The sequence below is a fragment of the Eriocheir sinensis genome, chromosome 36, assembly GCF_024679095.1.
Source record: "Eriocheir sinensis breed Jianghai 21 chromosome 36, ASM2467909v1, whole genome shotgun sequence".
In the NCBI taxonomy this organism is placed as follows: domain Eukaryota; kingdom Metazoa; phylum Arthropoda; class Malacostraca; order Decapoda; family Varunidae; genus Eriocheir; species Eriocheir sinensis.
The window spans coordinates 2,713,713-2,733,996 of NC_066544.1; the positions used below are offsets into that span (position 1 = coordinate 2,713,713).

Here is a 20,284-nt window from a genome sequence, read left to right on the forward strand (position 1 = left end):
GCACAGAGCGTCGGCCTTCCAGTTTTGTAAAACTGGACCTGTAAAAAGTTTCTTGTGGCAGTGCTGGGTCTGCTAGAAAGCCTACGTGGTAAACACGATGGTGCAGACTTGGGCGGTTAAGCTGCCACAAATACCTGGGCTTTTCCGGGTTGGGTCCAGGCCCCGCTGCTGTGATTGGCCAGGCAGGGGAACATTAGCTGCTGCCTGTGAACACGGGGCTAGGCACCCCAGCAATGGGTTAGCGGCTGAGGCTGTCGCGCCTAATTGCTGAATCCCAAGTAACAGATCCCCCCAAGGTGCAGCAGGACTGTGATAAGCCAGGGAGAGATTGCCGCGAGTGCTAACCGTGACGATGCTGCTCTAACCCTTTTCTCAGTGCCTGGAGCATGTCAATTGCGCACATTTCACTCCGTGGTGCAGACTGACTGCTACAAAGCCATGGGGCATATCATAGTATGAGTATGGACAGAAGCACTTGTGCAGTACTGTCATTGCCTTTATGGCAGGTCATGATCGAAAGCTGGGTTTTCGGGTCTGTAGACTTAACCTACACCATATCCAGGTTTTTCCCATATCCAGGTGCCCCCATAGCTCTACTAACCCGGATACCAGAGGGTTGCTGTATTTTATTTATTGCCATAACTGGCAAGCCTGGCAGCCACTATTGTGTGTACATTTTTTTTATTTGTGTGGATGTTGTAGGTGTTTTTTTAGATCGTGATGTGGAAATTGAAGTGGTTGGTGGTTGGAAAGTGGTTTGACAGTGTTGTGGGTGAGGTATAGTGGGTATACCGACTTCCAGAACCAGCAATTTTGTACCGGCAATTTTGGTAAGGAGGGGGCCACGTATAAACTGTTACTGCGTGAGCGAACACTCTTGTGGGCGACTGTACATTGAGTTGAACTATCAAAAAGCTCACAATAAGTTACTCTCTAACAATATATATCAGTCTGTGATAAATATGTTGAGAGAAAACGATTTGCTCTGATACGCACGTACAATCCAAGAAAGTCTACATCAATCAACACGACCATTTCGCTTCCCAAATTGACAAAAAATGGCCCACAACACCGACTTCAAGGCAACGGTAAGCTAAAAGACGTTACATTTCTTCATTTTTCATGGTTTTAAGCTGTTTTATGCAAAAAAAATAAAATTGATTTTTCCTCCGACGCTGGGGTGGGAGGAAATTACAAAATACCAAAACGCTGTACGGGTTAACCAAAAATTTTATAATAGGTTACTAAGTACCAGCGATAGATTTTTTCCTTATTGATGGTAGATTATTTAATAGCAATGATAGGTTACCATTTGGGGGAATATGAAGATGATTGTAATATTCTCCACAGCCATTAACCCTTTCCATACGTGATGCAGACGTCAGCGTCACAGTATAAAAAAGGTTAAGAGGAAATGGAAGAGGATTAATCCTCTTCTAAACCTCTTAATCCTCTTCTAAACCTCTTAATCATCTTCCATTTCCTCTTAAGAGGTTTAGAAAAGGATTAAGAGAAAATGGAAAAGGATTAAGAGGTTTAGAAGAGGATTAACCCTTTCCATATGGTGACGCTGACGTTGATGCCAAGTCAGACCCCACTTGGAATATGCGGTACAGTTTTGGTCTCCCCACCATGCAAAGGATATTGCTAAATTAGAAGGTGTTCAGCGTCGGGCAATGAAAATGATCCCTTCCTTGCGCAACAAATCCTACGAAGAAATTATTTGAAGGTTAAAAAGATACTTTTCGAGATATCGGCTCCTAAAGATTTTTTTTACATTTCTCTCTGTCTTGCCATTTGTATTTATCTGATTGGTATGAAATTCTTTCATATGACTGTTTCATTGTTGACTTACCTCAGAATGATAAGACATCTGGTCCCCCTTTCTAAGAAAGTATTACTCACTCGCAGGTGAGGGTGTCAGAAGGCGCCACCTTCCTCATTGTGGCCAGATAGCGCGAGTACCGTGGGAGTGCCTTGCTTCTACACTACTCTCTTGCTTGTTTTCTGAGGTTTGGCCGCTCCATAAGCCCTCTTGATGTTGGTGACTTTTTCTCGTTGCCTTGCGCTTGTACATCATTTGTCGGGACGTTTTTTTGGCTGGAGAGGAGAGAAAAGTACAACATACTTTTCCCGTCTGTCTCTCGCTTGGCACTGGCGCGGTGGCACCTCTCTTCCTCCCCTGCCTCTCCGTGCGAAGAAGAGAGGATGACAGATGACAAAATTTACGAAGAAATAAAATATTCTAATGCAATTTTTACGTATATACGAATGATACCGCATATGTTGACAAGAGCGTCTAATGACGCGCATGTCCGACTATTACTCTAAAGCCCCCCCAAGGGGGAGGGGTTTTAATTTTACGAAAACAAACCTCACCACATGGTAATTTAGGGTTTCCCAGCCACGCTGAGAGAAAAATATGTACTCGTCCGATTTTAAATATATTCGTCAAAAAATACCCCATAGGCGCGCTCCTTAACATTCATCACCACCACAACTTTCATCACTACCCCCACATTATCACCACCACAACTTTCATCACCACCACTTCTTCCATCACCACATCACCTTCATCATCACCACCACCACCACCTCTTTCCTCACCACTACTATCACTTTCAACACCACCTTCATCACCACTACCGACCTTGAAACCAGCTGGCGAGCTACAGCTGTCTACCTCCCGCGCGCCCTCTGCCGCCAGTGAAGAACACTGCCAACGTACACAACATGTCATTGCCTGCCATTGCCCGATCGCCTCTCCTGGTCTTGTGGTGACTGCGATTATTCAGTGTTTTCTGCCTCACCTTTGCACCACCATCATGCCAGTTTTTTTTGGGCCGTGACCACCCATATGTATTTTTCCCCATAGGTTATTAAGTTCACCATTTGCGCATTCGCCATTTGCGCACCTTCAGACCAGCCATGTGTGCGCAAATGGTGAGGTTTTACTGTACCCATTGATTTCTGCCTCCACTACAAAACTCAATGACCTTACATTTCCTTTCACAAAATTTCAGATCCCATTCCCTCCCATATGTGTAGGTTATGTGTAATACAGTATCTCCTCCATTTCCTCCTTCCTCTGCCATCAGCGCTACATCATCAGTATAGGCCAGGCAACCTAACTTCTCTCCTCCTATCTGTGCTCCTTTCCTTGCTTTCCTAATTCTCACTACTAGCTCCTTGAGGTATATGTTGACAAGTGTTGGGGACATCACACAGCCTAATCTGACTCCTACATTATTTTCCAACCACCCAGTAGTGATGTCTCCTAATGCAAACTGTACCTCATTTCCTTCATATCAACTCTATTACATTTACCAGCTTTACATCTACACCTACATGTCTTAGTAGCCTTACAAGTATTTCTCTGTTTACTGTATCATATGCCTTTTCAAGATATATGAATACTAAGTATAGCTCCTTCCACTGTGACCTGTTCCTTTCAATAATCTCTTTCAATGTAAATGTATTTTTCAGCCCTCATCTATCTTTCCATAATTCACTCTGCTCCTATCCTTGTACCATTTTTGTCTCTATCCAGGCCTTTAACTTTTCATTTATTATTATTCCAAAAACCTTTGCCATGGTGTTCATGATTGCTACTGATCTATAATTTCTCCCTGTTCTCTCCCTTACTATCACAACCATTCCTCCCCTCTTTTTCTCCTACTTTCCTTCCTCTCCCTATACACAGCCACTCACTTGCCTTCCTGCCACTGCACCCTGTCATGCCACCCTGTTTCTCCCACTCCTATGATTTCATTACTTCTCCCTCCTTCAGCAATATTCTCCTCTTCCCTCATTCCATCCTCTCATGTTCAGGAAGGCAAATCGTATTTGTCCTCTTGTGTCCTTATGCTATTCTCTTTTTTGCATGGCTTCCCTTTGCTGTGCCCACTTCATTATATTCCAGCCTGCCCACACTTTTGCAATGTTGGACAGTTGCACTCCATCCCCTGCCCACACTCCTTGCCACCCCATTTGTTCATTGAGCTAGAGACTGTCACACTTCCACTCCTCAGTTTTTTTCCATACACCATGTGTTCAACTTCTTCCTTTTCCTGTCGTACGCTGTGCCCTCTTTACTGCACCTCCTTGGCACACTCATCACGAGCATCTTTTCCGTCACCCGCAATTTCACCCGCTGAACTATCTCCTTCAGTGTCTGCAGAGTCCTTCGCTCACCTACATCCTCCAGTCCGTTTCCTCCACCTTCCACCACGACTAGGCCATCTGGCTTGATTTCTTATAGGTGCTCCTCTACCACGTCCTTGATCTTTCCTATCCTGGCACCACCTACAGTTCCGTCTATTATCTTGTAGAAGCCATCTGCTAAGTGGATCTCCTTCCCCCCCCTTTTTTTTTAATACTTGTCGCCACCTCAAGAGTGGGGACGTGGGCTTTATAGAGCTCGTCAGTGTCAAGCATATTTGTCCCTCCGTGGAGGGACCATGGGCCCTCGTTGGGTGATGGCCAATGAAGAGCAGGATACTGACAGACCAACTCTCGGATGGCATCTGCCGAGCCAACCAAATCGGTCTGTCGACGAGGACTGGCGTGTCTCTGCCCTACCCCCTTCAGGACGCTGTCTCTGAATAGCCACAGCCATTGCTGAATGGTCCATTCTCTTTGAGGAATTCATAGATAATGGAAGATGGGGCGCTTCAGCAAACATACAGAAATTGATCTAGATGAGAGGGGAGAGCTGTGTAGTGGCCTGCTTGATATGAAAAGCCCCTAAAGCCCACTTGGCTAGGGGGGTACCTCTTTAGCTGAATGGTAGAAGAGTGTTTTTCCATCTGGTTCGTCACGGGTTTAATTCCCTACTCTGAAATGTTTGTCTCCCCCTTTCCAGATCTGGATCAATTTCTCATGTTTTGTGACATCCAGATGTCATGTGGATATATGGGAATGGGAGTGTCTGTGCATTACTCTGACAACAAACTTGAATGGTATCGAGTCACACTCTCGGTGGCTGTCTAGAACGTCTGGCAAGTTGTCAGTCCAGCGTTGCTAGACTAGCCTACTTATAATGAGAGATGCCCATTCTTTATCCTGGCAGCTTAGGGTGTTCCTGCTCTCAACAGGCATTGATTTTACATCTTCTGCCATGGGCAACACAATGCCATGCATTATAAGGAGCACACCTTCTTCTGTGTGACTTACTATGAATAACAAGCCATGACCTGAAGCTGTCTCCCTCCCCTTTGTCGGCTGTGGGCAGTGTATATAAAGTTTTTATGTATACAATCATGCATCACTTAACTTTCTAGTAAATAGTCTACTGCTTGACCTATACACTTATAGGGCTGATTTCACAGTTGTTGGGCACACTCCCTAACCAAAAGCCTTACCAACCTGGTAGCAGGCATTACCACCACCTCAACCTGATTTCACAGTCGATGTTTTCATGGTATTGGCCACCCCAAACCTGGTGATGATCATAACAAAACAAAGGAGCCTGATTCAGTAGTGTTGGTATTCCAGAGCATTGGGAAATGTAAACATTGCATCAGCTGAGCGGAGAACTGTGGAGAATAAATGTGAAAAATAAATATAAAAAAATAAACTCAAAGGATAAATATAAAGAATGACTGTGAAGAATAAATATGATGAATAAATGTGGAGTGTCTCTCTAGAATACACTGCTCAAATCTGCTATTAGCCTAATTATTTCCTAGTTTCTGCATGGGCATGTCTTTTTACCCCATCGGTACCCCAGTGTATGCAAAAATGTCTCTTTGTCTTATTGAGTGGTACATGTCTTTTTACCTCAATAAGCATTCCACGTCTTTTTATCCAATGATCCCGGATTGTGAAGTTTACCCCTAATGTTCATTGGGATAAAAAGATGTCTTTTTTTACCCTAGTGTACGTACCTCATAATGTTATATTCCAGTGTGTCCCATTGTTACCTCCTTGATACCCCAATGGACCCAATGTTAACCCAATGTACCCCAATATTTTACCATACCCCAATAAACTAATGTAGGATGAGTTGGGGACGAACTATACATGTGGACGTAACGCACAGAGGCTTTCATGGCCACATGCACACAGCTGAGCAGTTGCAGTATTGGCAGGGGATGCTTGGATAAATTTTGAGATGAGTTTTTCTTTTTTTATAATACATATGCTTAAGTGCCCAGAGAATTAAAATTTCAGTGGGAGTGCTTCTCTCTGCCACCCACACTGTATTTTTTTGTTTACCTATACCAGCTGACCAACTGATTGTAATTGTGTCCATTGCCTGTTTGATAGTTATAATACTCAATCAAAAGCTTTTTTTTTTTTTTTTGTGTGTGTGTGTGTGTTTGTGTGTGTGTGTGTGTGTGTGTGTGACAGGGAGGCAAGTCTCATAAGTCAACAATTCAGTTCAGTTAGATAGGCCTCTGCCTGAATTGTAGAGACTTAAAGAGATTTTGCTCTACATACCTATAATTAGACGATATTTTATCATATGCTTATGAATTCTTCAGAAGAATTAATGCTTCATAGATATAACTAGTAACATTATTATTATTATTATTATTATTATTATTATTATTATTATTATTATTATTATTATTATTATTATTATTATTATTATCATTATTATTATTATTATCTATCATCTAACATCTTATTACAGAATGATAAAGACCTGCCTGACACCCTTGTTAAGAGGCTTATCAGGAGGAGACGTGTTGAGATTAAGTATGAAACTGAGGCCAAGGCTGAACCCAATACATCTCCCTCAGAGGCTACAACTCAGGTGAGGACTGATTAATGGATTTTCTGTTCTTGATTGAAATTTGTTTCAGGCACTGCCATCTTGACACAAGGTTTGTGGCCAAACGCTCAAAAGTTGAAAGGCCCCTTACACCAGCAGAAATAACCTAGACTGCTGAAGGGTGATGCTGAAACATGAAAGGTCTCTTCTGATCGCTTCAGAAAGTTTGTGCCTTTGAGGGTGCTCGGCATCAGCTTTTAAGTTACTAGCGTTAGACTTATTTACCCAGAGGGAGGACTTGTATGATGTATTAAGCATTATTTCCTCTGTAAACTGCCTTCCAAACTAATTATAAGGTGGTGTCATAAGTGTTTTGAGATATGAAACTTACCATCAGATGTACTGAAATCCCCAGTATATCAGAAGCCACTAGATGTCTGAACTCAAGTTCATGCTCAAGTGAAGAAAACACTACCTGTGGTCTTGGTCTTGCAGTCACTCCCTTTCAGCTACTTGCATCAAACTTATCTAGAGAAAGGGCATATAAGATGTATGTATTAAACATTATTTCTAATGCTAAACACCTTTCAAAAATTTTAAGATGGTGTAAGTGCTTTTAGATATGAAACTCCAATAAATCTACTGAAATATCCATAATAAGAGTAGCCAAGATGCGACCTTGGGCTGCGTGTGTTGGTTTGGCGGATGGAGTGGTGAGTGTTCATGTGATCATGCTATGAGGTGAGAGAAGAGGTTTAGGAATCCATTGGACATGCCGTACATCAGTGACAAGCATTTTCTACATCACTATAGACTCCCAGGAGAAGAAATTGTGCATCTGTGCCAAGAAGTTTGGCAAGAACTAGTCACAATAATTGCAAGGTGGACCTGGTGGTCACACTCCCTGCTAGTAGCTAGCTACCCAAGTACTAATTGCCCTCAGGTTTCTTGCAAGTGGTAGTTTCCAAATTGTTGTTACTTGTTGGTGATGTTACCAGGGTGCACCAGTTGAATGTACCTAGAGCCATAGATGATGTCTTAGAAGATTTCTATAGGGACTTCAAACCATAGGTGATGTCATAGAAGATCTCTACAGGAAGGGACTTCAAACCTATTCTTCCTTACTCTCTTGCTCACTGTACAGTACCCTCCTGAGTTTTGTGATCCTTGAGACTTGCATTTAGTCCTAAATTCTCACCATCCCAACTTTCGCACATTATTGCCCCGAGTTTTGCGCTGCTTTGACATGTACGGCTCACGTCTACCATGTCTACCTACTGTCAGTGTCATGCACACTGCCTTAAAAGGTGGTATCACACTGTCTGTTTTCTCCAACCATTAGGGCTGTGGGCAACTGCAGTTGCTTATATGCCCAACTGGGAGCGAATTGTCGGTTGTCCATACGGATGCAAAATGTTTGTGGGTACGAGCAACCGCGTGGCTGCATGTAAACAAACAGATGACGACAGTGGCAGAGGAGTGAGGAGCAGTGGAGGATGGCCCACCAAGGACTATAAAGTGGACTGGCAGAGCTGCTTTGTTTACTGTTTAATTGACAAGATAAGAGAACACCCTGTGTTGTGGAACCACAGTTCACTTGTAAAGGACTTCTAGTGTTGTGTACCTGGCTGTCCTCCTGCGAACTATGCATGCTCAGAAGTGAATGTAAACAAACAAAGACGTTGATAAACAGCTGTTCTCATGCATCCCCCGACATCATGGCTATGCTCACTTCGCTTGTCACCTCCCCCCCACCTCATGAGCTTATGATGCCCTCTAGCCCCCCCCCAAAAAAATATGCCCAAATCAACGGTGTGTATATGAATATCAAGACAGTTTTGTTTTTTGAAAATAGTAAGATGCTATTTCCTGTAAATTTACCAATGAATCACTGCATGAAGGCTATTTAATGGCTCAGGAACATAACACTGGTCTTCATAGCACAGTTCTCTGACAAGGTTTGGGTAAACACTCCTGTCCTTCCGTCTTTGAAGCCATAATCATGCCCACAACAGCTTCTTCCTTTCTATTTAACTACAGCAACAAGTCCATAACTTGGGGAATGGTGGCACAAGCTGCGACAGCCCTTACTCTAGCAGATGACGCCATGTCGATACAGGGCGACTGCTGTTTGCGTTGTGAATATGGGCACACACCTGGAAAAGTTAGAGTTGTCGGTTGCCCCTTCCGCCAACACAGTTGGAGGATAAAGGCCCAGTGTGACACCAGCAGCTTTAGACTCCCTCAGTTGGGTGACTGTGCTGACCGTGTTCACACATGCTTGGGTAGGATTCACAGAGATGTGTGCTAATGGCCTGCGGTAAAAACTACGAACTAGGAGGCAGTGGGTGAGTGGATAGCCCGACGGCGCCACGTCCAGGATGACGTGGGTTTGCACCCCGCCTGGTGCCACAAGCTGGGATTTTTCAGTCACTGTTGAGTGGCCTAAGACTACCCACATGCTGTCCAGAAGACCACCTATCAACCCGAACTCTAGATTCTAGGATCAAAGATGAGCTCCGGGGGGCAACATGAGCCTAATGGAAGATGGCGCCACTATAAACACTTGCCTGTGCCACGACAGGCTGGGGCCGACCATCAGGCCCCATCAAGAAAGCCTACCAGCGCCATAGGCAAATACCGTATTTCACGCCATATAAGACGCACCTATAACTTGGCAAGACATATTTAGAAAAAAATAAACCACATTTTCCCTGAATTTAATGTGTATGTAGTATTACACTTGGCCACTTTACTTATAATTATGACTATGATACTGTATGTTGCTTTGTGCCTTTCTCTGTGTTCAAAGTGTTCCACCAAGATAAAAGTAAACAAGAAGAGGAATGGGAGGAGAAAGATAGATAAAAGCAAATGAAGGTAAAGATAGGAAAAGAAAGGGAGATAAGTGTTACCCTTCTCACCTTCCCCATAACCAAGACAGCATCTTTGCCGCACAGAGACATGGTACAGAAAATGTGGCGGAGCTGCATTGTTAGAAATTAAGGGTTGTTTGGGAAGTATTGGTAATCTATTAGTGAAACAGAGCGTCGAATTAACAGTTGCTGGTCGAATGCTCCTGAACCGATGGTTCTAGAATAATCTGAAAGTGACGAGTTAATGTCCAGCCACCCCGGGAGTCAGTCAGCTGTAAACCTTCGTGGTGTTAACACATCTGTCAGCGTTGAACCCTCACGGCAGACAGTCAGCGTTAACCCTTCATGGCAGTCAGCGTTCAGCAGTCGCAGTGTAAACACGCAGTCAGCAGTTAGCCTTCGACACCAGTCTACTGCAAGTTACCACGGCAGCGGGCAACTACATTATACTCCTAATTCTACAACAAAGGCTTGCTTCACTCCGCCGACTTATTCAGAGAACTGCTTTTGAAAACCTCTACAACAACAAGTTAAGTGACCCGCTGGTTATATCCTCTTATCTCGGGGCCCTAGGGTAGGGGATAGATCATTGGGCGCTTGGCAGGGTGACCAGCCCAGCACTAAAAGGTGAGTCGGTGAGTGTGATTTTGGCATAAGTGTGTTGCATTAAAATAGCAATATAATTTCAGAAGCATTGAAATATTTTTTTTTTTTTTTTTTTTTTTTTTTACAACAAAGGAGGCAGCTCAAGGGCACACAAAAAAAGAAAACAATAATAAAAAAAAAGCCCGCTACTCGCTGCTCCTAAAAAAGAAACAAAAGAGCGAAGACCGCGTATGTTGCAGAAATTGAGAAGAAAGAGGTTGCCTGCCTGGCGATTGGCCGTGCTGCCCCGTAACACAGACACTAACGGCCAGCTGACTCCTCTTCTTATAGGCTACCTCCATTCGTATTCATTTAAATCACTGCCGCCTTGTTTTAATGTTTTAAAGCAATACTAGAGGTCAGCTGCACAAACTAGATACTCAAGTGGTTCAGCCACTCGTTCGAGAAATTTCTGAAGCGGCTGCCTGGGTGGCGATGTAATGCGGCGACGGCCTGATGAACGAGCCTCCCATAACCCACTTAGCCAGTGGGGTACCTCTTTGGCCAACTCGGTAAGGAGTGGCTCTCCCGTCACGCTGGTCGCGGGTTCAGTCCCAGGCAGCCGGGGAATACCCTCTCCTTGTTGTGATTAATTTCTAGTGTGTTTCGATACACGCAGAGAATGTGTGGGACCGAGAGAGTAATAGAAAAAAGAGAATAGAAAATCTCGTCATTAAACTGGTGGCATAGCGGTGGGCATCCTATCCTGCGGTTCTGTTGAGTTTCCCCGAAGGGGTAACAGGTAGGATGGCCCATGCTCTCCAATGATAATAGAAAATGGGAGAGTTGGAGGTATGTCTCTACGGGGACATTGTGAAATTGTGCACCAAAATGGGTCACTGTCTAAAGGTCTCAACACAGAAATTAATCTACATAGGGGGGAAAGCCGTGTAGTGCTGCAACGGCTTGATGAACGAGCCTCCCATAACCCACTTAGCCAGTGGGGTACCTCTTTGGCCGACTCGGTAAGGAGTGGCTCTCCCGTCATGCTGGTCGCGGGTTCAATCCCAGGCAGCCGGGGAATACCCTCTCCTTGTTGTGATTAATTTCTAGTGTGTTTCGATACACGCAGAGGACGTGTGGGACCAAGAGAGTAATAGAAAAAAGAGAATAGAAAATCTCATTATTAAAGCGAGACTCTGTGACTTTGGACGATGGGGATTACGAATGCTTCCTGAACAATCCGCGGGAATTGAAGCAACAAGCCACCTCAATCCCGGAGTGGTAGTTAACATTCCGGGAGGAGTGAAGTAGTACACTCTTGGCCATCACTAGTGCTTCGAATTTGGTGCGACGGGTTTGGCCTCATTCAATTGAAAGTGCCGGGGTCATTGTATTCAAGTCCTGAAGACTGCTTTGGCTGAGGGCGTGCTTGGTTATATACTCCTGCAGTGAATGATTTGAGGTATTTTAGTAGGTAATTTTTAAGTAAAATTTTATTGGTAAACAACCTTTTATATATTTTTAATCATGTCTGGAACTAGTAAGGAAAAACTGAATGAGGAGGTTAACCCTAAGGCATTAATTAGTTCATTATGCAGAAAAAGGAGTGTTCACAAACGCAAGGTCACCATTAACATCAGCAAGTTAAATGAATTGAACGAAGCTATCCAGTTGACACCCTCTTTCTGTAAAAAAAACATTAAAGGATTATGATAAAGAAATTAGTGACCTTATGGAACAGCATGATTTGAGTATTCATGATGAGGAGTACTTTTATAATGAACTTGATTCCCAAGTGGAATATTCAGTGCAAACCAGCACTGACTTGGATCAGCATTACGTAAATGCTCAAAAAGAACTTGCTAGTAATAGTTCAGCTGATAGATTCCTGGATGTAATGACGAACTTAAACGTAGGTGAAAGTAAACCTCCCCCTCTTCAGTGTGGAAACTTTACAGGAAAGGAGAAGGATAAATTTGCCGTCAATACCTTTCTAACACAGTTTAATAATGTTATTTGTTCCAGAAAAAAACTTAACGGACTCTGGTAAACAATCCTATCTATGGGTATTTAACCCCTTCACTACGGCTGGGCCAAAACAGCACCCTGCGCTGTATCCGAGATCGCCGCGCACGCCAAATTTCAAATGTCGCTATTGAATATAACAAGTTTTCAGCCATAAACTCAATATAATCATCATGTATTATATATGAAAACATGCAGAATTAAATGGTGCACATAAAGAAACTCACTACGGCCGGGCCAAAACAGTGCCTCACGCCGTATCCAGGATCGCCACGCACGCCAAATTTCAAATGTCGCTATTGAATATGACAAGTTTTCAGCCATAAACTCAACATAATCATCATGTATTATATATGAAAATATGCAGATTTAAGTGGTGCACATAGAAACTCACTACGGCAGGGCCAAAACAGCTCCCTGCACCATATCCAGGAGCACCGCGCGTGCCAAATTTTAAATGTCGCTATTGAATATAATAATTTTCAGCCATAAACTCAACAATTATATATGAAAACATGCAGAATTAAAAGGTGCACATAAAGAAATATAAATTAATTGATAATTTTGAGATGTAAGTATATATAGAGATAAAATAACTTGCATATTGGCTAAAGCGAGCCAGGACGCAGTATGCGCGTCCTCGGATATGGTACAGGACACGCAAGGACGCAGTATACGCGTCCTCGTGTTGAAGGGGTTAAGGGATTATTGTCTTTCAGTAGTCAAATACTTAACCATCTCTGATGCCAACTCAACTACCACCTGGCCATTCAGATGCTTAAGCAAGAGTTTCTGGATGTGAAATACATCATAGATGAAACTTACAAGAACATTTTAAAAGCAGCACCTACTGGGGAATTTGACTCTGATTATGCTTCAGTTAAAGTTTATCTGAATGAAATGAGGTCTTATCTACATGAGTTAAAGGCTCATGATGTTGACCTACTAGCAGGAGAAACTGCTGGACACTCCTTAATCAGTCACATTGCTTTTAACAAGCTACCAGTGACTCGAAAGAGAGTTGGTACATAGGTTGTCTAGTAATTACCCAACCTTAACTGACATTTTTGCAAACAGTAACAAGGCAATAAAAACCTTAATTAATACTGCACCGGTTAAGAAAAAGACCTTTGACAAACCCAATAATAAGCCTTCAAGTAAATATACAAAATCAGTAAGTCCTAGTAAAAATAAAGATGATAAATAAGGTAAGAGCACAATGCAAAATTTTAAATCATGCAATTAGGCTCAAATATAAACTTATAAGTTGTGTGAAACAAAAGGGCATTCTCTGGGTAAATGCTCTAAGTTGCCCAAATATGAAGATAAGAGTGGAAAGATCCGAGATTTGTGCTCGTGTACAAGGTGTGCCGGTTCAGGACATGTTGAATCTGCTTGTTATGGCAAGCAAAATAAGTTAAAGTTTGCATGTCAGCTGTGTAAAAGGAGAGAACACACAACTCCTTTTTGTCCTTTGCAGAATAATTCAGACCTCAAACCAAAGATAAGTGTTAGTTTGTGTCTGGCTCAGAGAAACCTTGATTCATCTAAATTGCTGCCTACTATGACATTGAATTCAAAGAATGGAAAGAAATGTAGGAAAGTAAGATGCTTAACAGACACAGGAAGCCAAAGGTCTTGCATATCTGAAACAGCTGCTAAAGATCTATGCCAGATTTTGATGAATAGAAAAAAAATATACAGTACCCTCTCGAGTTTCGCGCTCGCTTCGTTCCAAAGGTATAGCGCTAAACTCAAGGATCGCGAAACTCGAGGTATTGAATGTGGCCTATGGGCGCCGGTAGACTATCCATCTGGGCCTGATGGTCGGCCCCGAGCTCGTCATGGCGTAGGCAACTGTTTATAGTGGCGCCATTATAATTGGCTCATGCTGCCCCCCGGGGCTCACTTTTTTTCCTCCTTTACTCCCTTGTTATCTCAAAATACATACCTTGGAAAAAGGAAGAAAACAGGAAGAGAGAACGGGTCATTTTAAAGCCACAGATGAAGCCTTACGATTGGCTGAGCTCTAAAAACATGCTTGTCTGATGATGTCATCACTGGCGCTCAACCAATCAGCGGCCTCACTGCCTTAACCCATAGACGTCGGGCTAGAGGACTATTGTTGTCCTCGCAGTGCGCGGGAGGTGTTGATAAATTTTGGAAAAATAGGTGTTTTTCATCAATGCCCTGTGTGACAATTTCAAACGAAAACATAATAATTTATACTGTTTTCTCACCGCCAATCCTTCCTCTCCACGATGAAATAAATTGGAAGTGTATAGGTTGCAGCACAGCAAAGATATGATGTTGGGAAGAGGTGCTATTTTTGGCCAAGCCGAGTGCACTTATTCGTACTGGTGCTGTTGACCTGGACCTGGGTCTCCTACCTCACCCCGCGCCGCCACACAGCATGCATCATCTACCAACGCGATTATTCATATTAGGCTACATATTACGCATGTTTGATGCTCATAAAAATAACTCCTTACGAAACTGAATGTGTTTTTTGCCATTATATGGACACAAAAAAAGCTTTCATAAACACGATATAATTATGGAATATATACACTGACTAGGCTACATATTACACATGTTTGTAGCTTACATAAAAGTAACTCCTTATCATGATGGGCCTGCCGTGGTTGCATACCACGAGTGTCATGAACGCCACAATGGGCACCAACGCCACGTCGGCCACCCCAGCGCTGAGCCCCAAGGACACGTCCTCGTGCCGTCCTACGTCGAGGTGGTGAAGGGTGTGATGCAGTGAACGCAGATGATGGTGTGGGTGATGAAGGTGTGGGTGATGAGGGTGTGGAGGATGAAGGTGTGGGTGATGAGGGTGTGGAAGATGAAGGTGTGGGGGAGGGTGTTTGATGGCGGCAGGTCCAGCGGCAATGACGTTTTGGAGCCACACTTCTCTCAACCTCTGTCTCACTTCTTGAGTCATTTACCTTCCCAAGATCATCAACATGCCCTTCGTCACTTTCATTGACAGTAGATGTGATTGGAAAGGAAGGAAAAGACTGTGTTGTGGTGGTGCGAGGCAGCGTGTTGTGAACACGCCACATAATCAGACTCTGCACAATCTGTTCTAATTCATCTTCTAACTCCTCAGACCCTGAATCACCACTTTTCAAAGGAGAAAGCGTCTCATTGAACAGGGCTCTTATAATACCGCTGTTATTCAAAATTCCCTTATACGGTGGCATAGCGTGCTCCATAAGATTAGGGGTAGAGGAACAGGGGCCCGCTGGCGCGCTCCCATCCTCCATGCATCCGGACACAGGGAAATCATTCTCAGCATGTCTCTCCATCATAGTGGTCTGTAAGCTCTGGGAGGTGGTGTGAAACGTAGGATAGGGATTGCCATCAACCACACAATAATTACGTCACGGGAGTACAAATCTTGGCGGGACAGCAGAGGGCGGGAACTCCCGGTACCCGACGCTCTCCGCCCGAGCGGGAATTCCCGTCACCTGACGCACAGAGGTTAAGGCGGTGTCACACTGGCTGTTTTCCTCTAACTGTTGTGGCTACTGGCAATGCCCGCACGCCCATCCGGGAGCGAGTTGGTGGTTGTCCGTAAGCTGGTGTCACACTGGGCCTTTTTCTTCCCACCACGTTGGTGGCAGCTTGGGCAACCGGCAACTTTTCCGGGTGTGTGTCACACACATAAAGGGGAATTAGAAAGGTGTGGGGGGGGAGGGGCAGAAGGGAGAGTCAGGTCATGTCATGACACACACACAAACACACACAGACACACACACACACAGAAAGAGAGAGAATTATCTCGGATTGCCAGTTTGGATTCAGGAGAGGGAGATCGTGTGTCACCAACTTGTTATGTTATTACTCAAGGGTGACAGATTTAATATAAGAGAGAGAAGGCTGGGGGGATGGAGTGTACCTGGATTTGAAAAAGGCATTCGACAAAGTACCGCACAGAAGACTAATTTGAAAAATTAAAAATAGGGGTGGAGTGGGTGATGGACTGACTAAGTGGCTGGAGGACTTCCTAACTAACAGGGAAATGAGGACAATAATCAAGGACAAGGTTTCCAACTGGTGCCCAGTGAGGAGTGGGGTCCCACAAGGTTCAGTGCTGGCGCCAATAATGTTTGCTGTTTATATAAATGATGTGGTGGACGGAGTGGCCAGCTATGTGAGTTTGTTTGCAGATGATGCAAAGCTATTGAGACGAGTCAATGATGTGAAAGACTGTGAGGCATTGCAGAGGGACCTGGACAAAATATGGGAGTGGAGTGGTACATGGCAGATGGAATTCAACCTTGGGAAATGTAAAAAAATAGAGTTTGGTAGGAGTGGTAGAAGATGTGAATAGGATTATAAGATGGGAAGTGAGATAATATGCAGAGGAGTGGAAGAAAAAGATTTGGGAGTGACTATCTCAGAGAACATGTCACTGGACAAACACATCAACAGGATAAAGGGACAAACTTTGAATTTGCTGAGGAACATAAGGACGGCATTTGTGTATTTGGACGAAGAGATGATGAAGAAAATAATAGTTACAATGATAAGGCCAAGGTTGGAGTATGCAGCAGTGGTCTGGTCTCCTCACGAAAAGAAGAACATAAGAAAGCTGGAAAGAGTACAGAGAATGGCAACTAAGATGGTACCGGAACTTAGGGATCGGACTTATGAGGAGAGACTCAATAGCATGGGGCTCACAACCCTGGAGAGAAGAAGAGAAAGAGGAGACCTGATAGTGGTGTACAGGGTGGCGAGCGGGGTGGAGAATCTGGACAGAGAGGACCTGTGTGTGTGGAGCGAGAGAGAAACAAGAGGACATGGAAAGAAGTTGAGGGCGACCACGTGTAGGCGAGATGTGAAAAAGTTTAGCTTCCCAAACAGAAGCACTGAGCTGTGGAATGGACTGGAGGAGGAGGTGGTTTGTGCAAGAAATATTCATGATTTTAAGGAAAAGTTGGATAAGAGAGGATATGGAGATGGGACAGCACGAGCGTAGCTCTTTTCCCGTATGTCAGAACTAGGTAAATACACACACACACACACACACACACACACACACACACACCTCTCTTGAACCTCACGGGGTCAAGACGTGTCACATGGCACTCCCCATAGCAGCCACAGGGTCAGTTTGTTGACCCTTTTTCTTTTTCTTCTCCTTCGCGCCCCATTCCCCCCGTCCCCTCCCATTGTTTTCAAGGTACTCATTATTACAAAGAACACTCGTGAAATGTTGTGACATTATACAGACATACAGTGAGTGCAGTGTGTTAGTGGTGCTGGAAGGGTAGTGAGAGCTATGTCGCCAACATAACACCTAGGACACGCTCAAGCTCCGGAGGATGAAATCACCCAGCAGCAGAGGAAGGTCAGTTCAGGTGGCAGGCAGTGAGGCAGCCTCGTCACTCAGGTTTGGGGCAAGATGTACGGCACCTTCATTTAACGCTGTGCACTTGTTCCGAGAAACAGATATGACAACCAACTGGCCAGCAACAACAACCTGTGTCTCGCCGCCTCAGGCGTAGCACCTCCTTACTTAGCCTGGGTATCCATGAGTGACCTCCCAGATACTGTCCACCTGCATCTCTCTGGGACCTGTCACCTGAACCTAGCATCCTACCTGAGGATTAACTTCGCACTTGACCTCACCGCCATCTGGAAGAATCCGCCCCTTTTCTTCCCCCGGCACCACCACACTGCACTCCATTCCAGGCAACCTCTCCCATCACCCCTACCTTTCCCCGTTTTCCATCCCCCTTCTCTTTTCGTACTTGTTCTCATTAGCGAAATTTACTTAAATGTATTTCTAAACTGTAAATTTTCAGCCTGACGGCTGCCGTACTCGAATAAACCGTATATTATTATTATTATTACTATTATTATTACTATTATTATTATTATTATTATTATTATTATTATTATTATTATTATTATTATTATTATAAAGGGAAATGAGAAAGATGGGTGGAGGGAGGGCCAGAAGGGAGTCAGGTCATGTCTTGACCTGCGTCAGGTCATATCCTGACCAAAGCCCTGATCTTACTCTCTTTTCTGCCCCTCCCTCCCCACACCATTCTCATTCCCTTCTGTGTGTGTGTGTGTGTGTGTGTGTGTGCGTGCCAAGTCAGGACACGACCTGACCTGAGTCAGGTCATGTTTTGACCAAGGCCCTGATCTGACTTTCCTTTCTGCCCCATCCTCCCAACATCCTTCTCATTTCACCTTGTGTGTGTGTGTGTGACAGGTATGGACATGACCTGACCTGAGTCAGGTCATGTCCTGACCAAAGCCTTGACCTAACTCTCCTTTCTGACCCTCCCTCCCCACACCCTTTTCCTTTCTCCTTGTTTTCATCCTCTCTATCTCACCTTTCACGAGAGGGGCTCATAACCAGAGTGAAGCTACACACCTCCTCTCAAGTTGGGGGCTTGCGTGGTATTGAGGCTGCACTGAGTTGAACCAAACGCGACAGGGAGGAGGCGGTGGGAAGTTCAAACGCGGTTAACGTGTTAATAAGTCTCTCTCTCTCTCTCTCTCTCTCTCTCTCTCTCTCTCTCTCTCTCTCTCTTGCCATAGCCACAATGTTTGGAGGAAAACGTCAAGTGTGATACTACCTTTTAAGGTAGCATGCGTGACGCCAATGGTAAGTAGGCGTGACCAGTACATGTCAAAGCAGCGTGAAACTCAGGGTGATAATGCGCGACAGTCGGAATGGTAAAAATTTGGTACTAACCACAAAACTCGTGGATCACGAAAGTCGGATAGCGCAAAACTCGAGAAGGTACTGTATACAGTACCCTCTCGAGTTTCGTGATCCTCGAGTTTAACGCTTAGTCCTAAATTCGTACCATCATGACTTTCATGCATTACCGCCACGAGTTTCGCGCTCCTTTAACATGCATGGGTCGCGTCTACCTACCGTCGGCGTCATGCGTGCTGCCTTAAAAGGCGGTGTCCAACCATTGGGGCTATGGGCAACCGCGGTTGCCCATATGCCCAACCGGGAGCGAGTTGTTGGTTGTCCGTATGAATGGAAAGCGGTTGTGAGTACGAGCGTGGGTACGTGGGTACCTCACAGCTGTATGTAAACAAACAGACGACGGCAGTGGCTGAGGAGTGAGGAGCAGTGGAAGATGGCCCACCAAGAGATTCATAAAATGGACCGGCAGAGCTGCTTTGCTTACTACTTGATTAACAAGATAAGAGAACACCCCGTGCTGGGGAACCACAGTACAAAACAACTGTTCTCGAGTCTATGAAAATTGTAGATCTCCCAGTGATGTTTTCCTCTTCTTCTTCTTCTTTTGACCTATAATGCATGGCAGCAACGGTGAAAAGTAACAGTGGAAAATAGCAAAAGGGCATAGAAAACCAAAATCAGGGAAAGAAAAGAACAGGAAAACACCTAAGTTCAGGGTGAAGTGTATAAGTGCGCACTGTTAAGTAAATAAGGGGCGCTTTCACAGTCACTGTTTGTTTTGATCGTTATCAATGGCGGCGATCGACGCTATAGTTTTCCACGTGAAATTGGCCTATGGGGTAGTGGTGGCTGCAGAGAAAGCGACAGGTGTTGAGAGTGTGTGGTAAGGTGCGGGGCGAGGCTATCCCCGCAGCTGCCACGAGGTGCCGTTGTAAAGGCAATACCTCCAACACCATCACATCACATCACTACCCATTGGTCAGTTTTACGTGGAAATACTAGAGCGGCAATCACCGCCATTAGTAACAATCAATACAAACAAAATGACTGTGAAAGCGGCCCTAAGTGCATGTTGTGAAGTATAAATTTGTGGAGAAGGAGGAACTAAGAAGCGATACAAAGCATTGCAGGTCAAAAGAAGAAGAAGAAGGTTCACTATACACTGGCTGGTGTTGCGAGAAATATCTTCCCGCTGAAATTAGTCATTCTGCTGTCCACGCATGCACGCTGTGGGAATACAGGTAACTCTCGATTTACGTGAGTTTGTTTTACGCGTTTCTGAAATAACGCAGGGTCCGAAATCCAAATAAATGTTTAATTTACACGTTTTTTCCACTTATAAGCGATATTTTATGGAGTGGCCACCATATGTCT

The 20,284-nt window shown here is 44.4% G+C and overlaps 1 protein-coding gene across 11 annotated transcripts in view; it reads left to right on the plus strand.

Moving 5' to 3' along the window:
- Nucleotides 1-20,284, plus strand: part of LOC127007621 (endonuclease III-like protein 1) — a 61,859-nt gene that overhangs the window by 14,120 nt on the left and 27,455 nt on the right. For 10 of the 11 annotated variants that reach the window (XR_007760307.1, XM_050878769.1, XM_050878766.1 and 7 more), the window contains one exon: nt 6,641-6,763. Coding sequence is in view for 10 of the 11 variants with exons in the window: in XM_050878766.1 (XP_050734723.1) it covers nt 6,641-6,763 (123 nt within the window). In the remaining variant the exon portion in view is untranslated. Of the gene's footprint in view, nt 1-950; nt 1,089-6,640; nt 6,764-20,284 lie in introns of all 11 variants that reach the window. The other variant, XM_050878768.1, reaches the window with a different exon arrangement.